General features: G+C 36.7%; 1 protein-coding gene across 5 annotated transcripts in view; it reads right to left on the bottom strand.

The window, feature by feature from the left end:
- The window catches only part of LOC150107485 (kynureninase-like), a 413,072-nt gene that overhangs the window by 138,037 nt on the left and 253,684 nt on the right, over positions 1-21,351 (bottom strand). For all 5 annotated transcript variants that reach the window (XM_090391901.1, XM_090391902.1, XM_090391904.1 and 2 more), the window contains one exon: positions 19,045-19,183. In XM_090391901.1, the coding sequence (XP_090248027.1) occupies positions 19,045-19,183 (139 nt within the window). The remainder of the gene's footprint in view (positions 1-19,044; positions 19,184-21,351) is intronic.

Consider the following 21,351-nt stretch of genomic DNA (forward strand, 5'->3'; position numbering starts at 1 on the left):
GAAAATATATTTCGGTAGAAGAAAAGATGGCAATTCTGTGACGTGTAGATTGGCATGCCGGAACACGTGCATTTAGCAAAAAATCTTGGACTCTCCATTCCACTTTGAACACGATAGTAAAAAACAGGTCAAGCATTGAACTCAATGCAAAACAATCTGGCACTATGTCAAAAAAAACGAAAAGCAAAAACAACCAAGAATTAAAGATCTTTTAAATAGATAAATGTAAGTAATTGTAAATTCATTTATTTTCAGTTATTAAATTTTGTAATCTAGTATGTCACCACATACTATCAGTAAGTCATCTTTTAGCCTTTTTTAATCTTTTTTAAATTTCCTGCTATTTACACTTTTTCCAATCAGTCCCCTGAAAACTGTAAAAAAGGAGTTTTACTGTATATTAAAAACATCTCTTTAATTTTTAATTATTATTGATTTAATTATTAAAAACTTCACGCACGTAATACAGTTGTAACTCGGAAAACAAAACAACTTACAACAAATGACAACGTTCAATTGGATTGCTTCACACAATAACCAATCACTTGCACTAACGACTTCTGGGTGCTACTCTCTTGACACACAACACCCTGTCTCATCTCCTGGGATGTTTAAAATTACTGAAACACTAAGAATTTGACACGCTGTGCCATCTGCACGTCTGTTCAAAGGGCTCAAAAGTGTCCGTATTTGTGACCACACACACACACACACACACACACACACACACACACACACACACACCCGGGCTATTAACACGAATGTGATACAAAGTTCACACATCGAAAAGTGTTCTCTTCATTAAGCATTAGTATATTGTGTTTAATTTTAAGAATCACAGAAAGCCAGGAAACAATTAGGGGAGTCTTTAACAGGAATACATGCAAAAATATAATATCGACGATATTGCTATTTCGTGGGTGTGCACCGCACACCTAGCACACCCAAAATATTTGCCCATGCCTCTGATGTCTGTCTATTAGCCACCCGCCATCCATGCCACCAGCCTCATATCCATTTACATTTGTTCCAACTTATGTAATAGTTTTCCATGCAGTATTCTGCCAAATGCCTTTTGCAAAGTCCAGCAGTATCATGGTGTATCCATTTCATCTTTATCCAATTATGCTGTTATCTTATTATAAAATATGAATGAATTACTGAGGTAGGACCTATGTTTTATAAAGCCATACTGTTCCCCTATAAAATATATGTTCCTATACACCTATTCCTCCTGAATCTTATTTTTAACCAACTTTTCCAATACTTCAAGCACCACTCCAGAGACCTTTATGTAATGTACGAGGGTGGTCTGAAAAGTTCTCGGCCTAACAATGAAAAAACAAATTTATAATTTCATAATTATTTTTAGTTTTCAACATAATCTACTTAAGACTAATACATTTATTCCAGCGATGCTCCAACGGTATTATCCCATCCTTGTAGCAGTTCTCAGTAAGATCTGTAAAATACCCCTCTACAGCTGCAATCACCTCTTGATTCAAAGAAAATCGCTGACCAGTGAGGAACAGTTTTAGTTTTGGGAAGAGCTAGGAGTCAAAGGGAGTCAAATCTGGGGAATAGGATGGATGTTCCAACAATTCATAGTGCAGATCCCTTAATTTTCCCATTGCCAAAACACTTTCGTGGGAAGGTGCACTGTCCTGATGAAAGATGACTTTTTCTTCTGCAAACTGGGTTTTTTCCCCACGAATTTTTTCATCCAGTCTAGTTAAAAGATCGGAATAATATTCCCCAGTTATTGTTTAACCCTTTTCAAGATAATTAATAAACAAAATGCCTTTAGCATCCCAAAACACCGATGCCATGACTTTTCCTGCTGATGGAACTGACTTTGTCTTCTTCGGCATTGAACAACTGGCTTCTGTACACTTTTTGACTGTTATATGTTCTCCCCAGGACCTTTTGAATGGGCAAACCGCCTGGCTAATTAATGTTGTGAATTGAAATGGCTAAATAATGAGCAAGAATAGAAAAAATAATTTAAGACATTTTTTAATTAATAGTGATGAGAAATTGAACCGGAGAGTCTTGATACTCGTGAGACCAGCTCAATTTCTTTCATTGCAAGCTAATCTTGAGAGCTTCGGATATTCACTTTGATGCACACCAATCCGTACGTGGAAGAAGACAAAAATCAGGATCTTGAATACAACAGTATCAGTTGCAAAGAAGATCTTTTATGAAAGAGACATATTTTTGATGTTTGAAATAAATAAATTTTGAAAATTGAGAGAATTCGAATCGAAGTCAAAAATCAATGTTAAAAATCTACATTTATTTTTTTTGATAATGGTTTTTGTCCGAAGATCGTGAGTCAAGTATTTAATATTTTATTTTGTAAAAGAAAATAGGCCTGCGCATCAAATATAGTTGTGATCTCGGGGAATTCTCGAAACTCTCGAGGACTATGATGTCAGTCTCGAGTGATACAATTCCCATTCCTAGTAATTAATACTTATAAATAGTAAAATTGTGACATAACGCGCGTTATGTGTCTCGGGTATTACTGTCAGCGCACAATTCGGTGATTTGTTCTGATTAATTTAATAACAAGATATTTTGTATTTATTAAATTAACCCATAATGAGCAAAAAGTCAAGTGAGAAAACCAACACTCTTAAGTTATTTTAAGAAAGATGAAACCGATAAGCATAGTAGCGAAGACACCAAACCAACAACAGAATCACCGATTTCTGCAGAGTCTCTTTCAAATATAAAACGTGCATCTAAACACCACTTATCGGGTATTAACAGTGAGTAGTTTAAAAAATTCTGTTGGTTAGTGGTGAAAGATAATGGAATGATGTGTTTCATGTGTGTGAAATACGGAAAGAGACGACCCACAAACAAGAAAGTGACTTGGGTAACTATGCCATGCACAAGACTTCGAAGAGAAAGCTTGGTTGACCATGAACAAAGCAAGTTACACACTGATTCTTGTTCAGATATAATTGAAAAATGTATACTAGAAGAAACTGGAATAGGGCAAATTGAAAAATCAATTTCAATTTTGAATAACTGGCAGAGAGAAGCTTTTCTGGGAGCTTTAAGATCTATGTATTGGTTAGCAAAAAATGAACAAAAGTTGCAAGGTTATGGGATGTTCCTATGTAGAACATCTTAACGTTGGTAAAAATGCACATTGTACCTCAGAAAGAATAATGCAAGAGTTGATTGATATTTTAGCATCAGAAATTAGATCTGAAATACTGAAAAATATACATTCTGCAGATTATTTCAGTGTTTTATGTGATGAAACTACAGACATCTCAGTTTTAAAACAGCTGATTGTGTACATTAAATATGTTTGTCAACTTAGAACAGAGGTCAGGGTTAGTTTTGTATCAACTTGCAATATCATTGATGGCAAAGATGAGACTATAACTAACAAAGTAATTGAAACCCTTGACAGTCTAGACTAAAAAACTTGTAATCTGGTGGGCCTAGGATCTGATGGAGCAGCTGTCATGATTGGAAAGCAAAAGGGAGTTGCAAAACTGCTCAAAGATAGAACAGATGGACGCATGGTCAACTGTCATTGTGTAAACCACCGACTGGCTCTTGCTAGTGCCCAAGCAGCTGCTGAAGTGCCTTATTTGGTCATGTTTAATGATATCTTAAGGCAATTGTTTTTCTTCTTCCAAAATTCCTCAGTCAGGGTGGCTGGTTTAACCCAAATCCAAAATACAGTAAACAGTCCTCAGATTAAACTTAAAATGGCTAGTGACACTAGATGGCTGTCTCATGATTCTGCAATGCGGTCTCTAAGAGAATGCATGGGTGAGTGTTATAGCTGCATTGGAAAGAGAGGCTACCAAACGAAATGATATCACAGCTGAAGGTTCAAGTAAATATATCAGAACATACAATTTCGTAGCTTCACTAATGATGCTTTCAGATGTGTTACCACATTTATCTAACTTGTCTAGATTATGGCAAAGGCAAGAAGTTGACTTAACTGAAATAGAGCCAGTCTTAGAAGCCAGAAAACTATCCATCATGGAATTGAAAGACACTCCTGGCAGTCATTTTCAAAATCTTCATCAGCATCTTTCAGGTGAATGGTCAGACCTTCACATTGATTATTCAGATTCAAATGTTATTACGTTTAAGACTACAATATATGATAAATATATAGGCACAGTTATTAAACACCTAGAAACAGATTTCCAGATATGCCAATCATTTCCTGCTTTTCAAGACTTTTCAATGCAGAAAGTCATGATCAACATGAGGCTTCTGAGATTATTTTTGATTATTATTCTAGAAATGGAAGTCCTGCAGTTTTAAACTATGAAAGTACTAAACTAGAATGGGCAGTTGCATCAAAAATGATTAATGGACAGTCATACAAAAATCTAGATCCAAGACAAATACTGCTGAAATTAGCAACAACATCTGAGCTCAAAGAGTTTTCCAAATTTAGCAAAACTAGCTGCTGTTGGACTGGCCATACCTGTGAGCACAGCTGAATGTGAAAGGGGTTTCTCTGCATTAAAAAGAATAAAAAACTGTATGAGGAATCACATCAGTCATCTGAATAATCTGATGCTGATTTCACTGTAGGGACCAGATCCAACAGATTTTAATTATGAAAAAGCTGCTGACAACTGGGCTTCTAAGAAGAAGAGAAGAATTAATGTATAGAATTTTAAGCTGTGAGCATTAAAAGGTTTTTCATTACTTAATGAGAAAATAAGAAACACCCTAGTCTTGTTTGTTATAATTACTATATAAAATATTATCCTTGTTTGAAGTAATTTCTAATAAAATTACTATTTTAATTTTTTATGAAAAAGGGTCTTTCTTAATTCATTCAAAATTTTTGTATGCCTGGCTAATGCTTCATTTCACCTGGCTGGTAAAACTTTCTGGGGGAGAACACTGCTGTTGTTTGGATTCTGATGTATAATGGTGAATCCAAGTCTCATCCATAGTAATAAATTGAAGCACAAAATCAGTTTTATTCTTGTTAAAACGCTCCAAGCACTGTTCAGAGATTTTCATGTGAGTGCATTTTTGATCTGCTGTGAGCAAGCACGGCACCCATCTTGCACAAAGCATTTTCATTTGCAATTGTTCATGCAAAATATATCCTACACATTCTTTTGAAATGCCTATAGTCTCAGCAATTTCATGCACTTTGACTCACTGGCCATCCAATACCATATCATGCACTTGATCAATGATTTCTAGTGGACGTCCTTCACATGGATCATCTTCAAGGCTGGTATGGCCATGTTTAAACTCGGCAGCCCATTTCTTAATTGTTGAAAATGAAGGAGAAGAGTGCCCATAAACTTTTATGAACTTCTAATGAATTTCTTTTGGCATTAAACCTTCTTTTACAAAGAATTTTATAACCGCACGATACTCAATTTTATCCATTTCAAGGGATACAGACAACACTTTTGCTTCAGCCAGCTGTATAAAACAAACTACTTGATAGAATGACTTGCAATTTGACATGGAAGCTTATGACAGATGTACCAACTTAGAAAAATAAATCTTGCCAAAATAGTGTTGCCATCTATGGTCGAGGCCGAGACCTTTTCAGACCACCCTCGTAACTATCTTGCCCCTCTTTCCACTCCCTTGGAACCTTTTCAGAGCTGAGACTTAGATTGAAAAACTTTGTTAGAGGCACTGGCAGTTCACTTGCACATTCTCCTAGCACACGAGCAGCCATACCATCCAGGCCCACTGTTGTATTCACATTGATATTTTTAAATATACTGAGCACCTCCAGTTCATCTACCTCAATGTTCACATCAGTCTCTGTCACCTCAGTAACTGCAAAGTCACCACCTGAATGATATACCCTTGAAAAGTGATCACTTAGTAACTGAACTATTTCTTCTGCTTCTGTCACTTTCTTACCATCAAGCACTGAGCAAAGTTATTTTTCCATAATCATTATTTCTCTTACTTGCTATGTAGTGAAAAAACTCTTCTTAGCTAAGATAGCCAAAGTAAATACTTTTGCCTGCTGAGCTAATTTTCTCTCAAAATCTGATTTATTTAGCCTTCCTTACATACTAATTATCTTCTTGCTTGTGCTTTATACTCTGCTCATGGACAAGCTGATCATCTTGTTGTTTATATTCCCCTTCCACAATGCTTGCTTTCTTTTTTTTTTTTTTTTTTTTTTTTTTTTTTTTTTTTTTTTTTTGCAGCTCCTGCTTTATATTGCTAGTCGTCCACTTAATTCCTACTCAGTTTATCCTCCAGACTCTGGGTATGCACTCTGATACTGCCTCACTCAAACAATCCTTGACCATTTTCCATGCACTAATGACATTCATTCCATGTAGTTTCTTATGCCATGGCATTGCTCCAAGTGGACTCCTAAGTTTGTCATAATCACCAGGCTTTGTAGTTCCACATAAACCCTTTCTTGACTAAAATTTCCACATTGAGCAACTTTCCAGGACAAGACTGCATGATCACTTTCCCTGATCAGAGGTAGAGTTACTACTGCAGTTATAGATAGATCTTCTGATGCTATTACCAGATCCAGCACTCTCAAATCTCTGGTCCCTTTTATCACTTGCTGTCTCAAGTTATTATTAGTAATTATATAAATTCCACTTCCATTTTGCCATGTGCCCTTCCTCCTTGCAGTCTATATCATCATAGTTGTAGTTTCCAATGATAATTGCTTGGCCTGCACTTATTTAGAAAAAAACTCTGCTACCTCCGTATGAGATTGACTGACTCACCTTCAATTGAAAAAATCCATATAAAGATTCCTCCCATCACAACAAGAATCGAACTTAGGCCTTTTCCAAAGAGTGCAACGTACTGTTGTTCTTCCAACTGTGCTACGAAGGTGCTTATAAGAAGCAAAATTGAAAATTTTAAATTAAGTGTGAATTTTACCTTCACACATCCTTTGTGTGAAGGTAAAATTCACACAAAGGATGTCAAGACTAGGCTTCAATTTAAAGGTGAGTCTATATCTGAAGTTGTAGGTGAGAAGTTAGAAAGGTTGGGCAAGAATCTAGGATTGGGTTAAGAAGTATTAGCACTGGTATGTTAAGAGGAGGTTGTGCTTAGTAATTAAGTTATGTATTACCACAGAATGGGAGAAGTACAGGGAAAGGGAGATGCATTTCATATTTATATGCATTCCACTCATAAAATGTAAATTTATCTATTGTACTTCAGTAACATGGGTGGGCTAATAAATAATCAAGAAATCCTTCTCTAGAGACCAAACTTCTTTTTTAAGCACTTCAGGTCTCTAATGAGCAATATAGTCATCTCATAATGGGCAAGGTAATTCTTCTATTCTACCATTTAAAAACTTTCTCACTCCATGCAACACTGGGATTCAAACACACTATGGCAGGCTCTATTGGCCTGGTTGGTCGAATAAGCATTTTACACATGACAGTTGGGATTTAAACTTAGTTAAATGAAAGTTGGTTTATATGAGGGATGGATAATAGATTAGTTGGATAGAAAATAAGTTTTCTGATAGGTATTAGCAAGCTGTGTATAGGCAAGAAGTACTTATTCTTCAGGGATCTGTTTTAAGTTCATTTTTGTGATTTCATGTTAATAATATCATGAGAGGCTTACATAGGGGATATCTGATTATTTGTGGATGATGAAAATGTTTATGAAAGTTCAATAGCTCTGTAGGTGAATTTGAACAGATGCTGTGTATTTAGATAAACAGGATTACCAATTCAATGTTGTAAAGTGTAAGATTTTGAAATCTGGAAGGCAGGGATGGAATACTGTGTAATCAACTGTTGGGAGACTAATAAAAAGTTGAGAAGTAAGTAAGGTAGCTATGAATCATGGAGGATATTGATCTGAAGTTTAGGAACCACATTGAGAATTGTGAGGATATGTGATGAGGAGGAGGAGGAGGAGGATACATATATAGAAACAGTACTTTGATCAGGCCAAATAAAATCTGTTATGCACAGATTTAGTCACCTGATTTTTGATGAGATGAAGGGATTTGGATCTGCTGGGTGCTGGGTATGAGGACTAATTTACAGAATGCCATCTACAATGCCTGTTGGATAGGAGGAGAGAATGGCTGATATGATTAAGATATAAGTTTGTGAACAGATTAATCTGTTTGTAACAGATTAATGTAGGAGACAATTTTTATGGAGTGGAGGGAAAAGAATGGAATGCATTGCTGGAGAGTATGGTTAGTGCGTAAACATGTTGAAGGTGCAGTTTGATGAGCAATGTATTTGAGACAGGTAACCAATTATACTGAGTCTTGACTTCATACTGGCAATATGAATTATAAAATAAATAGTATTAGTGAAAATTTATTGAAATAGATGCTCTTTTCATTATAATAATAATTATATATTTGCAAATATATACGAAATCATAAAATGGTAACAAAAAATAAAAACCAACCCTGGAACATCAAATTTTCAAATAATTAAAGAAATGCCATGGACCAAAGAACTTTTTGGTATCCAGTTTCAACCAGATTCATCTGATCTTGATTTCATTGATGATTGCTGTAACTTAAAAGAAAAGTTGAGCATTCTGAATTTGGTTAATAGTATGGTAGAACCTTCCAAGTATTCTCATCCTTTGTGTAAGCCTTGGTTACTAAAGCTTATACAAGGAATGAAAATTGTACGAAAAATGAAAATGAATGTTTGGATAAGAAGACTGTAAATGAAATCTAACTAAGAAAATTAGATAGATATAAAAATTAAAATGAATCTTTTGACTACATGGACGTTTGTGATGATAATGATGATGATAATAATAATAAAAATAAATTATAAATAGCACCAGATGGCATTTTATAATGCCATACAATATGTAGAAAGAATGGCTGTTTGAGGGTTGCTCATGTTGGAGAAAAAAAAAATCAATTGCATTGGATTATCTGATATTCTGGTTGACATGTAAACAACTTTGAGATAAATGGTGAATCTGATTCCAGCTTGGACGTAAGGAACATTTATGGGGCATTACAAAACTAAATTAGCATTTCATATGGGGAGATTATTGTTCTCTAGGCAAATAAGAGTATTAGAGAAGGGATACTAGAGTTGCCAGGTCGATGCCAAGAGGGCTGTGGCTTCTTGTGGGAACAGTCACTTTGAAAATGAGAGAATGCATGGTATACTGAAGAGTAAAATGGAGTCTGGAGGAAATAATAATAGGTATAGAAATGCTGACAACGCACTGATGTTTCTTTATACAAATGTAAGGTATCAGAAATAAAATAAATGAATTGGTGGCACTGAGAGCCTCATCCTGTCCAAAAATTGTTGGAATTAGTGAAACATCATTGACAGAAAATGATGCCCTAACAGGAATAGAAAGGTATACAGCAAGATAGAAAGTGAAAATGGGATGGTAAAGTGTTATTTATGATAAATTATGAGTTGCATCCTGTCAGAGTGGAGAATTTTGAAATGCACTAATAGTTTCATAACAATATAGTGTGAGGTGAAGGTGGGCAGAATAAAATTCTTAAAGATGTTGCTATAGACTGGAAATGCTTCAGAAGTGCTTAGGCAGATACATTTGACAAGTGTAAACTGGACAAACCAAACATTATACAATATAAAGGAATGCGATTTCTAAAATTCTTGAGAGAAATGTCTCAGGAAACATGTCGTAGAGGGAAACAAAGATCAAGAGTTTTGGATTTGAATCTAGCATCAGAGATCTGATTGTAACTAAGAAGTCAGTCTTCCCCCCCCCCTCCCCCACCTTCTGAAATTAGTGAGAGTGATCATATAGTCTTGACTTGGTGACAGAATAGATTCTTTTTTTTTTTTTTATATTGATCCCATACAAGAGGTTGAAGTATCTATAAGCCCATTGCTTCTGTATGTGAGGTGCAGGAGAAGACCGAGGTAGAAGTTTATTGACATGTTTACTGAACAGTTGAAAGTTTTAGTTGATTAGAAATATTTCTTGAGGATGGAGGTAGATAGAATAAAAGAGGAAAAGAAGAATCAGGTTCAGTGTGTTTGCAGTTGGAATGTAGAGAGGTGTTGGACAGATGCTGCTCTTGTATTAACATGTGCTACAGAAAGCAGAATGATGATTGACAGTTTAGTGGAGAAATGACCATCGAAGTACCTGTAGAACAGACCTAGTGTCGAAACATTATCTGTGAGATAGAGGTTGAAGTGAATCTGTAAGAAAGGAACATCTATGAGCCTAATTGCTCTCATCTGAACAGCATCAAGGATTTTTAGAAAAGTTTTAGGTGAACCATCCCAAATATGTGAACAGTATATAAGCATGGGCAATTTGGGACTTGTATAGAGTCAAGAATTGGTTGAGTGTAAAATAGCATCACAAACAAAAGAGAATGCCTAGTATTTTGGATGCTGAGGAAGCTGTTGATGTGATGTGTTTATACCAGGAGGGGGGGGGGAGACTGGAGGCAAATGTTAGTCCAAGCATAGATCTGATCTTCTCTGGTGATCTGCATATTACTAATGGTAGGTGAGTATATATCTCTTTTGCAAGACAAAAGACAAGAATATATTTTAGTGGCACTGAAGTGACCAGAATGTCCTCACCCAATTTAAGGATGGTACAAAGATCAATGTTTAAGGAACTGGTCATAGATGATCTTGACAATGATGTCTGTGTAACAGATATGCTTAGATGTCGACGGTTATTCATGACTTATTTTTAACGGTATTAACAACACCAAACAAACTATTTTATATAGATGTTTTTATTAACTGCTTATATTTCACTGAATTTCAAATAAATAAATTAATTAAAAAAAAGTCAGCCATGGCTATGAATTCTCCTAACCTGAACAAATATGGTTGCATTTAATTGTAAGTGGAGGTTTCTGTGGTTTAGAAGTTCATAAGGCATATTCCGGTAATTGGACCACATTTTTTTATTAAGCTAAAAAAACACAATAAAGAAATAAAACCCGACAAGTTTCGTAAGTCATTTGACTTACATCTTCAGGGGTAAAAGGTAACTTAAAGTTTAAAACACAAAAAAGAGAAATTATTCAAAAATAGTTCATACTATACAGTTGTAGCTGTCTGACTGTTCATAAAATTAAAAAATCAGAATGCAGATTCAAAGCAGTGCTAAGTTTAAACAATGCTGGATGATGCCACGTTCTGTTGTTCACATTCATAATGTCCGAGGTCTGACTGAGGTTTTGCCAAAAGTTTGAGAGACTGTTATCTTAAGAACTCCCACATAGCTGTAATTTTCTTTTAACAACATTAGAGGGTGCCAAAATAGGACTTTAGATCTTTTGTCTGTTACAATTGTATTGTTTCACTTACTGTTGCATATATATGCTGCATCATTAGAGTACAACACAGTGAGTAAGTGAAACAATACAATTGTAATGGACAAAAGATCTAAAGTCCTATTTTGGCACTCTCTCTCTAATGTTGTTAAAAGAAAAATTACAGCTATGTGGGAGTTGCTCTTAAGATAACAGTCTCCCAAATTTTTGACAAATTAATGCAACCATATTTGTTCAGGTTAGGAGAATTCATAGCCATCGCTGACTTTTTTTAAATTTATTTATTTACTTATTTTTTTTACATTAGAAGAAATAGGACTAGATCTTTTGTCCATTACAACTGTACTGTTTCACTTACTCACTGTTGTGTATACATGCTGTGTTGTGCTCTGATGATGCTGATTTGAAATTCAGTGAAATATAAGTAGTTAATAAAACATTTTTATAAAATAGTTTGTTTGGTGTTGTTAATATTAATACTGTTAAAATTAAGTCATGGGATGTCTGTGCACTGCATGGTTTGTTAAATGAGTAGGTCGAATGGAGAGTACTGTCACCTGCAAAACTGTTGACAGGATTAGTGGTGATTTACAGTAGGTCATTTATGCCCAGAAAAAAGAGAGTAGGTGATAGGACAAAACCTTGAGGCACTCCTGAATTAGTGGTGAAGCTTGAAGGGAGAGAGACATCCTCCATGACATGCAGTGAACAACCAGAGAGGAAGCTGACAATCCAATTACAGAGGATGGCAAGTAGACACCAAATAATAGCAATTTGTTTAGCAGGCCTTGATGATGGGCACAGTTAAAAACTCAGGAATGTCAAGAGCAACAGCACAAGTTTCTCCAAACTTTTCTATGGCACGTGTTCAGTGGTAGGTGATATAAACTAAGAGGTCAGCTGTGGATCTAGAATGGCAGATCCATACTGTTGGCTGCTGATTAACTTGTGGGTATGTAAGTAATGGAGAAGTGGCAACTGACTCTGTTATTTTGGAGAGGACTGAGATGATGGCAGTTGGTCAGTATTTTGATGGTAGACTTCTCTCTCCGTTTTTTGGGATAGGCTGGATATATGATTGTTTTCATGCATTGGGATACATGCCAACTAAGTATAGACTGTAGAGTCTATACTTAGTTGATACAGGACAGGTGTTAGCTCTGATGCACGATGTGTGAGAAGAACTGGAGAGATACTATCAAGACCAGAAGACTTTTCAGTGTCCAAATTATTTAATAATTTTCTGATATATTTTTTATCAAAAAGCTAAAGAAGGCATACAGTACCCAGATTCAGGTATGGTAGGGTAGGATGCAATTTCCCTTGAGCATCCATTCAGGAGTTCAAGGAAATCAGAAATGCTAGTAGGTCAGCTTTATCTTTAGGTGAAGTAAAAGTGGTTCCTTCAGGATGAGGGAGAGGTTCAGGTGAGCAGAAATTGCATCCAACAGCCTTAGGAAGGGACTAGAAGCACAGCTTCCATTTGGACAGAGGCGAGTTGTTGGCCTTTATGGAATCTAATTTAGATCTACCGATGACTGTTTTGCATTTGGTGCATGTTTTCTTATAGGCAAGGTATAAAGCTGGGGTTCTTGATGTCAGCTACCTGCAAGAAGCTGAGTTTTTTCTTTGATTGCTTTTGATACACTTTCTTTTGAACCACGACTGTGGAAGCAAACAAGGATTTGGGGTAGAATTGGGGATTAAGGCCTTGAAGGGATGCGATTCTCTATAGTGGGCAGCATGGCTTTGTAAAGGGTAGGTCCTGTCTCAGTAACTTATTCACATTTTATAATAAAGTGACAGCAGAATTGGATAAAGGTAATGGCTACACCATGATACTGCTTGACTTTGCTAAGGCATTTGACAGAATACAACATGGAAAACTATTACAAAAACTGGAGAGGGTGGGAATAGATATGAGGCTAGTAGTATGGATAGGAGGATGGCTGATAGACAGACAGCAGAGAGTAGTATCTGGTGGAGTGGAGTCTAGGAGAATGATAGTGACTAGTGGAGTACCTCAGGGTTCAGTACTAGGGCCGCTACTCTTTAATTTGTATATCAATGACACAGGAAAAGATTTAAGGGGGGGGGGAGGATATTCAGTTGTTTGTTGATGATGCAAAATGGGGAGAGCAATAGTTGATAAAGGTGATGTAGATATCCTGCAGGATGATTTAAATAAATTGGCACTGTGGGCAAATGATAATGATTGTCAATTTAATATTGCAAAATGTAAGGTTATGCAATTCGGGTTGAAAAGGTTGCATAGAGTGTATCCTATTGATGGTACTGGTTTGCAGGAAATTGATGAAACTAGGGACTTGAGGGATAATGGTGGACAAAGAGTTAATGTTCAGATGGCATATTGCAAACAATGATAAAATAGTCTATGAATTACTTGGATGTTGAAAAAAACGCTTACAAGTAAAGATAAGGAAGTTATTATCCCTTTTTATAAGGTGATAATTTGGCCACATCTTGACTGCTATGCACGGATTTGGTCACGTTGGTTTTCTTGGCGACCACGAAGTGGTTGTAAAGATTCAGAGACAAGTGACCAAGATAGTGACAGGCTTGTGGAATATTCCCTATGAGGATAGGTTGAAGGTTTGCAAGTTACAAAGTTTAGCTGATAAGCAGAAAAGAGGGGGACATGATAGAAACCTTTAAGATATTAAAGGGATTTTATAAAATTGATGCAAGTAAAAATTTTCCACATATGACAAATAGAGGACTAGGGGCCATCCATGTTAGTTGTGTAAGAGAGTGGTTAGTAAAAGGTGTTGTGGACCATATTTTTTGGATGGAGAGTGGTGAGTGAGTGGAATGGATTGCCAGAATTGGTTGTGAGTTCCCTGACAGTGCATGGATTCAAGAAGTATGATAGGATTTGTGGGTATGATGCTTGATTGGGTCTCCTACGATGAGTCTCAGGACTCCATGGAGATGCATAATAAAATAATAATAATAATAATAATAAAACCATATATAACAGGGCAAAATTAATCAGTTCTGATAGCAGTGCCAACTACTGAACTTGACCACATTCTCAACACTATCTTAGCTCCAACCCCCCACAAAATTAAAAAAAATATTAAAACCTGTAAATCCCCATCCCTCTCCCTGCTTCAGAACAGAGATTACACAAAATTTGTCACCATTCCATATATCTGAAGCATGTCTGGAAAATTAACAAAAATTCTACAGGAAAAACAACCTTACAACCACTTAAATGGTACCATTTATCTGCTCCTGCCAAAGATCAGCCACATTCCCTAGACCTATCAGGTATCTATAAGGTCTCTTGAAGTTGCAAACTCTCCTATCACAGAACAATGATATAATGACCAAACAAGCAGGACAGCCAATATCAGAATGTTACAATGTTTTTGACACCCACCACAAGATATGCTGGAAGAAGGCCACTGCATTGCACCAAACAACAAATATTATTATTATTAGACGCTTCCAAGGAGTTCAAAGACTCATCGAGGGAGGGCACCTACTGTACAACTTTCCATCTCCACCAATTCACCAACTACCATCATCATCACCATCTACCGCCCACTTCCACAACTAGTATTTTTACAGACAATCACAAACATCCATGCCCACAGCGGGATTTGAACCTGCAGCCTTTTGGCTGTACAGCGGATATGCTAACTGCTTGGCCAACCAGGCAAGCAAATACAAATATGAGATTCTATTCCTGGATTCTGCCTCAGCCATGAGGAAACTTTCCAAATCTCAACAAATTTCTTCCTTTTCCTTCTTTCTTCTATTCTTATTGTCCACACACAGCACTAATGTACTATAGGCTGGTGATCTTTCATGTGTGGATCAGATATATATAAAAAATTGGGTGCATGAAACTGCCCCAAATTTGGGAAGTACTCATCCTTCGGTCTTCAGCTCAATAGCCAAGACCATCCAATCTAGTCCACTAGGGGTGCCATTTATGTCTCTGGACCTGGTTTAGTTACCTTTCTTCAGCCTCATTTACTCAGTGTTAGTGTCTGCATGTACATATCATTGTTCTGTGATTCCTGATGATGAAAATCAGAAGTATTAATTAAAGTTACAATTAACATTCAGTATATGTTGTAATTTCCTGAAAAATAATTGTAATTGTAATTGCCGGCCTGATTGGCCGAGTAATCAGTGTATCCGCTCTCCAGCCAAAAGGCTGTGGGTTCAAATCCCACCGTGGGCATGAATGTTTGTGTGCGAAAATACTAGTGGTTGGCGGTAGATGGTGTTGCTGTAAATGATGAAAGTAGTTGTGGTTGGTGGAGACAGAGAGTTGTAGAGTAGGTAACCCCCCCTCGATGAGTCTTGGATTCCATGGAGCTGTTATGTAATAATAATAATAGTTATGTCAATTAACTATTATTATGTTATATATTATCTGGACAATGTGCCTGTTTCAAAGGTTGAAAATCTTGAATTTCCAAGGAGGAAGGGGAGAGAGAGAGAGAGAGAGAGCTCTTCTTCCTGTATATGAGCTCAGCTAATAACTTACCTTGAATAGAAAAGCCCTTAGAAAGGCTTCTTCATTCTAGCTAGTATTCAGAACTTAGTCTTTCCAACCAAAGAACAAATGTTGATATTTTTATTATTATTATTATTACTACCCCAAGACCTAATGGAGTCAAAGACTCATCTGGGAAGTCCTTTTATCACATGCACACAGCTCATCATACCGTGTTTTAAACACATTCAAACTCTTTGCAGACACCACATTCTCAGGCAAGGCATTCCAATCATTCACAACTCTGCACGAAAAAAACTTGCCTCTCACTCCCCTACTCACACCCTCTTTATACAGTTTCCAGGGATGACCTCTGGTTCTTGCCTGATCTCCCACTATTCTCTGTAAAACTTGTCCAACATTGATCCTATAACAACCCCTTACCAACTTGTAGGTCTCTATCATATCTCCCCTCTTCCTCCTTCCACCAGACTCTGCAAATTACATCTTCTCAATCTTTCCTCATACTCGACATTCCAGAGGTCAGAAACTACCTTAGTCAGTCTCCTTTGGACGCTTTCCAACATCTCTTCATCCTTCTGAAAACCCAGTGACCAAATCTGGGCACAATAGTCCATGTGTGGCCTAATCAAAGCCTTATACAACGGAACAAGAATCTCCCTACTTCTACACGTCAGTGTTCTCCGCATCATTCCAAGAAGCCTTTGTGTTGTCTTCACAATTTTGGCGATGTGTCCCCTAAATTTTACATCCTTATCCACTATCACCCCCAGATCTCTTATTTCCTCTACCTCCAACAATGTATTCTCACCAAGCATAAATTCTTCATCCCATCTTTGTTTTCCAAATTTTAAAACCTTACATTTTGCAACATTGAGCTCACATACCCACTTCCGTGCCCAATCGCTCAATCTATTCAAGTCTTCCTGTAAGGCAACAACATCTTCACTACACTTCATGTTCATACCAACTTTGCATCATCTGCAAACAATGAATATATCTCCATCCAAATCGTCACCTATATCATTAATATACAAGTTAAACAGCAATGGACCTAAAACAGACCCCTGAGGCACTCCACTAGTGACTTTCCTTTTCCTGGATATCGCTCCCCCATACACAACTTGTTGATACCTATCAGATAGCCAGTCTCCAATCCAATGTACCAATCTAATATCCAACCCCATCTGCTCTAGTTTGACTGTCAACTTATCATGAGGTACTCTATCAAAAGCCTTTGTGAAATCCAAGTATATAACTGTGTATCCTTCTCCTCTGTCCAAGGAAGTAGTCACTTTATTGTAATAAGTAAGTAGATTACTAAAACATGACCTCCCTTTAGCAAATCCATGCTGTCTATCAAAGATAATACCATTGTTATCAACCCAACTCTGGATCCTAGTTCTCACAAGCTTCTCCAAAAACTTAACCACAACTCCTGACACACAGATAGGCCTATAGTTTGATGCTTGAGTTCGATCACCTCCTTTATGAAGTGGCACAATCTTGCCCTCCGTCCACTATTTAGGAACTTGACCGAGTGCAAGACTCATATTAAAAAAATATGTCAAGACACATGTCAACTCCCTGGTACATTCTTTCAGAATACATGATGATATATTATCAAGTCCCACAGCCTTTTTAACATCTAGTTTACTCAACTCCCCCATACACCTCTTGCTCACCTACAGTCAGTCTCTCATCCCCATCATCATTATCAACTGCTCTCAATCCCTCGATGAAGTCACATTCACAAGATTGAAAGATCATTATGAACTGCTCATTAAGTATCTCTACCACACATTCTGCAACAGCTGTCTTTATACCATTTTCTCCAATCAATGTCATCCTTCCATAATTATTCTTTCTTTTGCTAGCTGCATATCGAAAGAACTCCTAAGATTTCTTTTTGGCTTCATTAGCCAACTGCTGTTCATACTTCTCTTTAGCTACCCTCACCAACCAAGTCAAGTCACCCTCCTTGCTTGGTCTTTGTAGGCCTCATGGAATTGTTTATTTCCACTTCTCTTATGCTGCCTCCACAATGCCCTTTTTCTCTGTATCGCATGCTTAATCTCTGTATTCATCCATCTCACACCCACCTTATTTAACCTTCTCACCCTTGAAATACAATTAGACATTGCATCTACTAAACAGTTTTTGAAAATCCCTGAAGCTGCATTGATCTCTTTTCCAGCTAACTCCTCATTCCACGCTTCACCCGCAAGCTATCTCCTGAGCTCTTCATAATCACCACCCTTGTAGTTCCACATATACCCTTTTCTCACAGGGGTCCTCGCACTGCTGGCAACCACCCAGGTAATCACCTCATGGTCACTCTCACCAATTGGTGAATGATTTGACACCTCATTTGTAATTACATCCTCTGATGAGATGACGAAATCCAAGACCCTCAATCCTCGTGTGCCCTCTGTTACATACTGTCTGAAGTAGTTATCCCTTAAAAACTCAAGAAACTCATTTTCTTTACTTCCAGTTGCTATCTCATCATTCCAGTCTATATTGCCATAATTAAAATCACTCATAATGATCACCCTTTTCTTATTTATTTGGATAATTTGATTGTACATTTCATTATCAGCACCATCCACATTACCTGGTCTATAACAACATCCCACCAAGTATTTGATTCCATTCATCTCAATCTCACACCATACTGCCTCAAAACCACTGGCACTATTTCCCTCTTGCATTTCCACTTTATATGGACATAACTCTTTTGCATAACAAAAGTGCAACCAGCCAGAGAACACAATCAACAAAGATCATTATATATATATATCAGTTGTGTAGTATTTAAAAATAAATACTTAATTCATTAAACATAAATGGACGTGCAATTATGATGCAGTTTTAAAGGAGTTGGTATGCTGTTTCATACCAATTTAAATTTCACTGTAAATCAATAACCTGTGTTGTAATCTGTAACAAAGTACCATATCCCACTGGCTGATAACAATTGATCAATATAGAAATTGATTAGATGTAACCCTTATAATTAAAATAATGATACGTACTACTTCATTAGAATAAAAAAAAATTCCTATATTTAATATTATTATACTGACTATGCATGCAGAAACACTTCTGAAAGCGACTTCTCACTATATTCATACTCATTAGATAGAGACTTTTACTATATAAAAACACAAGCATAAAATCAGCTGCTCCAAATTTGGATTTTTCTCTGCTCATTTCACCAGTTAGTGAAAGCATCATCGGTTTATAAAATAGAAAATATGATACTTACTTCTTGACATGTTAAATTTTGTATAAAAATCAACTCCCCACCATCCTTTCAATACTGGTAGTGAAATGTCAGATCTTTGGGCCATATAATCTTCATGAATGAAAATTGCTGCTATTGATCCTGGACCAGCACTCATGTACTAGAAGTTAAATAGGTTAATTGTATTCTGTTTCTTCAAGTTCTTATTATTATTTAAAGTATATTTCAAAGCAGAATAGTATATATTTGATCACATATGGAGAGATATGATAACTGATATGCTTTTGAACAAAGAATTTCCTTCCATAGGTAGGTAGGTAAATTTGTCCAAAGTATGTCCACAATATTTGACCTCAGAGGTGGTCAAAAGTGTTGAATCAGCAATAAAGATTGGTTATTATTATTATTATTCTCATTACCACAGAACTTCCACCATAGTCCTGAGATCATTGCCGAAGATCCACTTTAGGAACCACAAAATCATGCCACTTCACAACTCATTTATTATTCATGATTTACCATTCTGTATTTCATATACCCATCTTTTGTCATGAAAAAAAAAAAAAAAACATGAATTCTTAGTGAGCATTCAAACTTTCACACTTCTACAGATGGCCTGTTAAGTGTTAAATTATCTAAGTGGTTCTACTCTGCAAAAGATCATAACACTGTAATCACTGCTAAACAGCTTAATGATGAAAGGATTGAAATTAAAAGTGCTATAGAGAATGTAGCTGAAGCAGCAAGATGAAGTGGTTGAAGGTAATGTGAGATTGAGAAGCAACTGACATGTGGCAGATTGAAAGAAAAAGTAACTGGGAAGTGGGAAAGGGCAAGAAACTGGGAATAAGGAGAGATGATAATATGGAGATTCTGTATATAGAGGGTGTGTTTGATAAGAATGTGACAAAAGATATTTCCCAAGTGCAAAGATCAAAGATATCAGTGAAGCTCTCAGTATGCAGAAAGCAGAAGTACAAGAGTCAATTGTTCTGGCAGGCACAAATGATTTGAAAGGCTAGAAATATGCAATGAGAGAAGATATGACAAAGTTGAAGAAGAGAGACAGAGAGAATGAAGACTGAGAACTTTTATTGTTAATTAGAATGAAGACTGTGGATCTGCTGCCACAGTATGATAGAAATGAATTGAGAAGAAGGGCTGTGATTGCAAATTAGTCAATCAGAAGATTGTGCAGGTGGAATGGTATACAGTTTATAGATGTCTGAGTAAATCTGATATAAGAAAGGACTTGTACAAATCTGATGGAATGCATTTGAATGGTTTGGGAATTAGACGTTTGGAGAAGGTGTTCTTCAGTGAGCGGTTGGAAGTGAAAAATCAGGAAAATTAGAAGTACTGTGTTGGTGGTGATAGATGTTGGCAAGAGTGTGTGTGTGTGTGTGTGTGTGTGTGTGTGTGTGTGTGTGTGTGTGTGTGTGTGTGTGTGTGTGTGTGTGTGTGTGTGTGTCCTGCCATCACTGAAAGAGCTGAACGCGAGTGCAGAAATGATCATGATGTGCCAAGTGCATTCCCTAAGTTTTGAATAGGAATGGGTTGGTAATTATATCAAATAAGTGCAACTGTGAATCGGTGGGGGATGATGAAATGCCTATACATTAATGCCAGGAGCAGTAAAAATAAAAGGGAAAAGTTTTCTTTTTTTTCATTGGCCAGTCAACTTCACCAGAAATTATTAACATCAGTGAGACTTGGTTGACAGAAAGTGTGAGTTAAATAGATGAGTAGTCAATAAAAGCAGGAGCTGAAAAAAAATATTGAGGAGGAATATACTCGTAAAAGTAATTATCAGCATGTGCAGGCAAGAGGAGTGACTAGTAGTAAGGATAGCTAAAGCAAATCATAAGTGGAAATTAGTTAAGCAGACCAAAGGAAATCCTAGAGAGTGTTTTCCCTGTTTAGCAAGAGGGAGAATCATTATGGAAGGATAACTTTAATTGGTACCCATAGCTGGAAAGTCACAGAAGCAGAAGCTCACTTTGCAAGAGTGTGTATCATTCAGGTGGAAATATTGCAGTTCTGATGTGAGAGCCACTGATGTAAGAACTGAGGTGGATCTGGAGGTGCTCAACATATTAAAAAATATCAATGTGAATATAGCAGTAGGACTGGATAGCTTGTCAGTCCATGTGTTATGTGATGCAAGAGAAATGGCAGTGCCTCTGGCCAAACTGTCAACAGCTTATTCAGAGACACTGATCCCAGTCTCACAGTCTGAACTCTAGTAATGTCCGAGGGAGTGAAAGGAGGCAAGATAGTTCCATTACATAAAGGAGGTTCCAAGACAAGACAAATTAAAGAGGTTGG

This window comes from Typopeltis vanoorti, chromosome 4, assembly GCF_054136105.1.
Source record: "Typopeltis vanoorti isolate ZY-2024b chromosome 4, IOZ_Tvanoo_1.0, whole genome shotgun sequence".
Taxonomy (NCBI): Eukaryota; Metazoa; Arthropoda; class Arachnida; order Uropygi; family Thelyphonidae; genus Typopeltis; species Typopeltis vanoorti.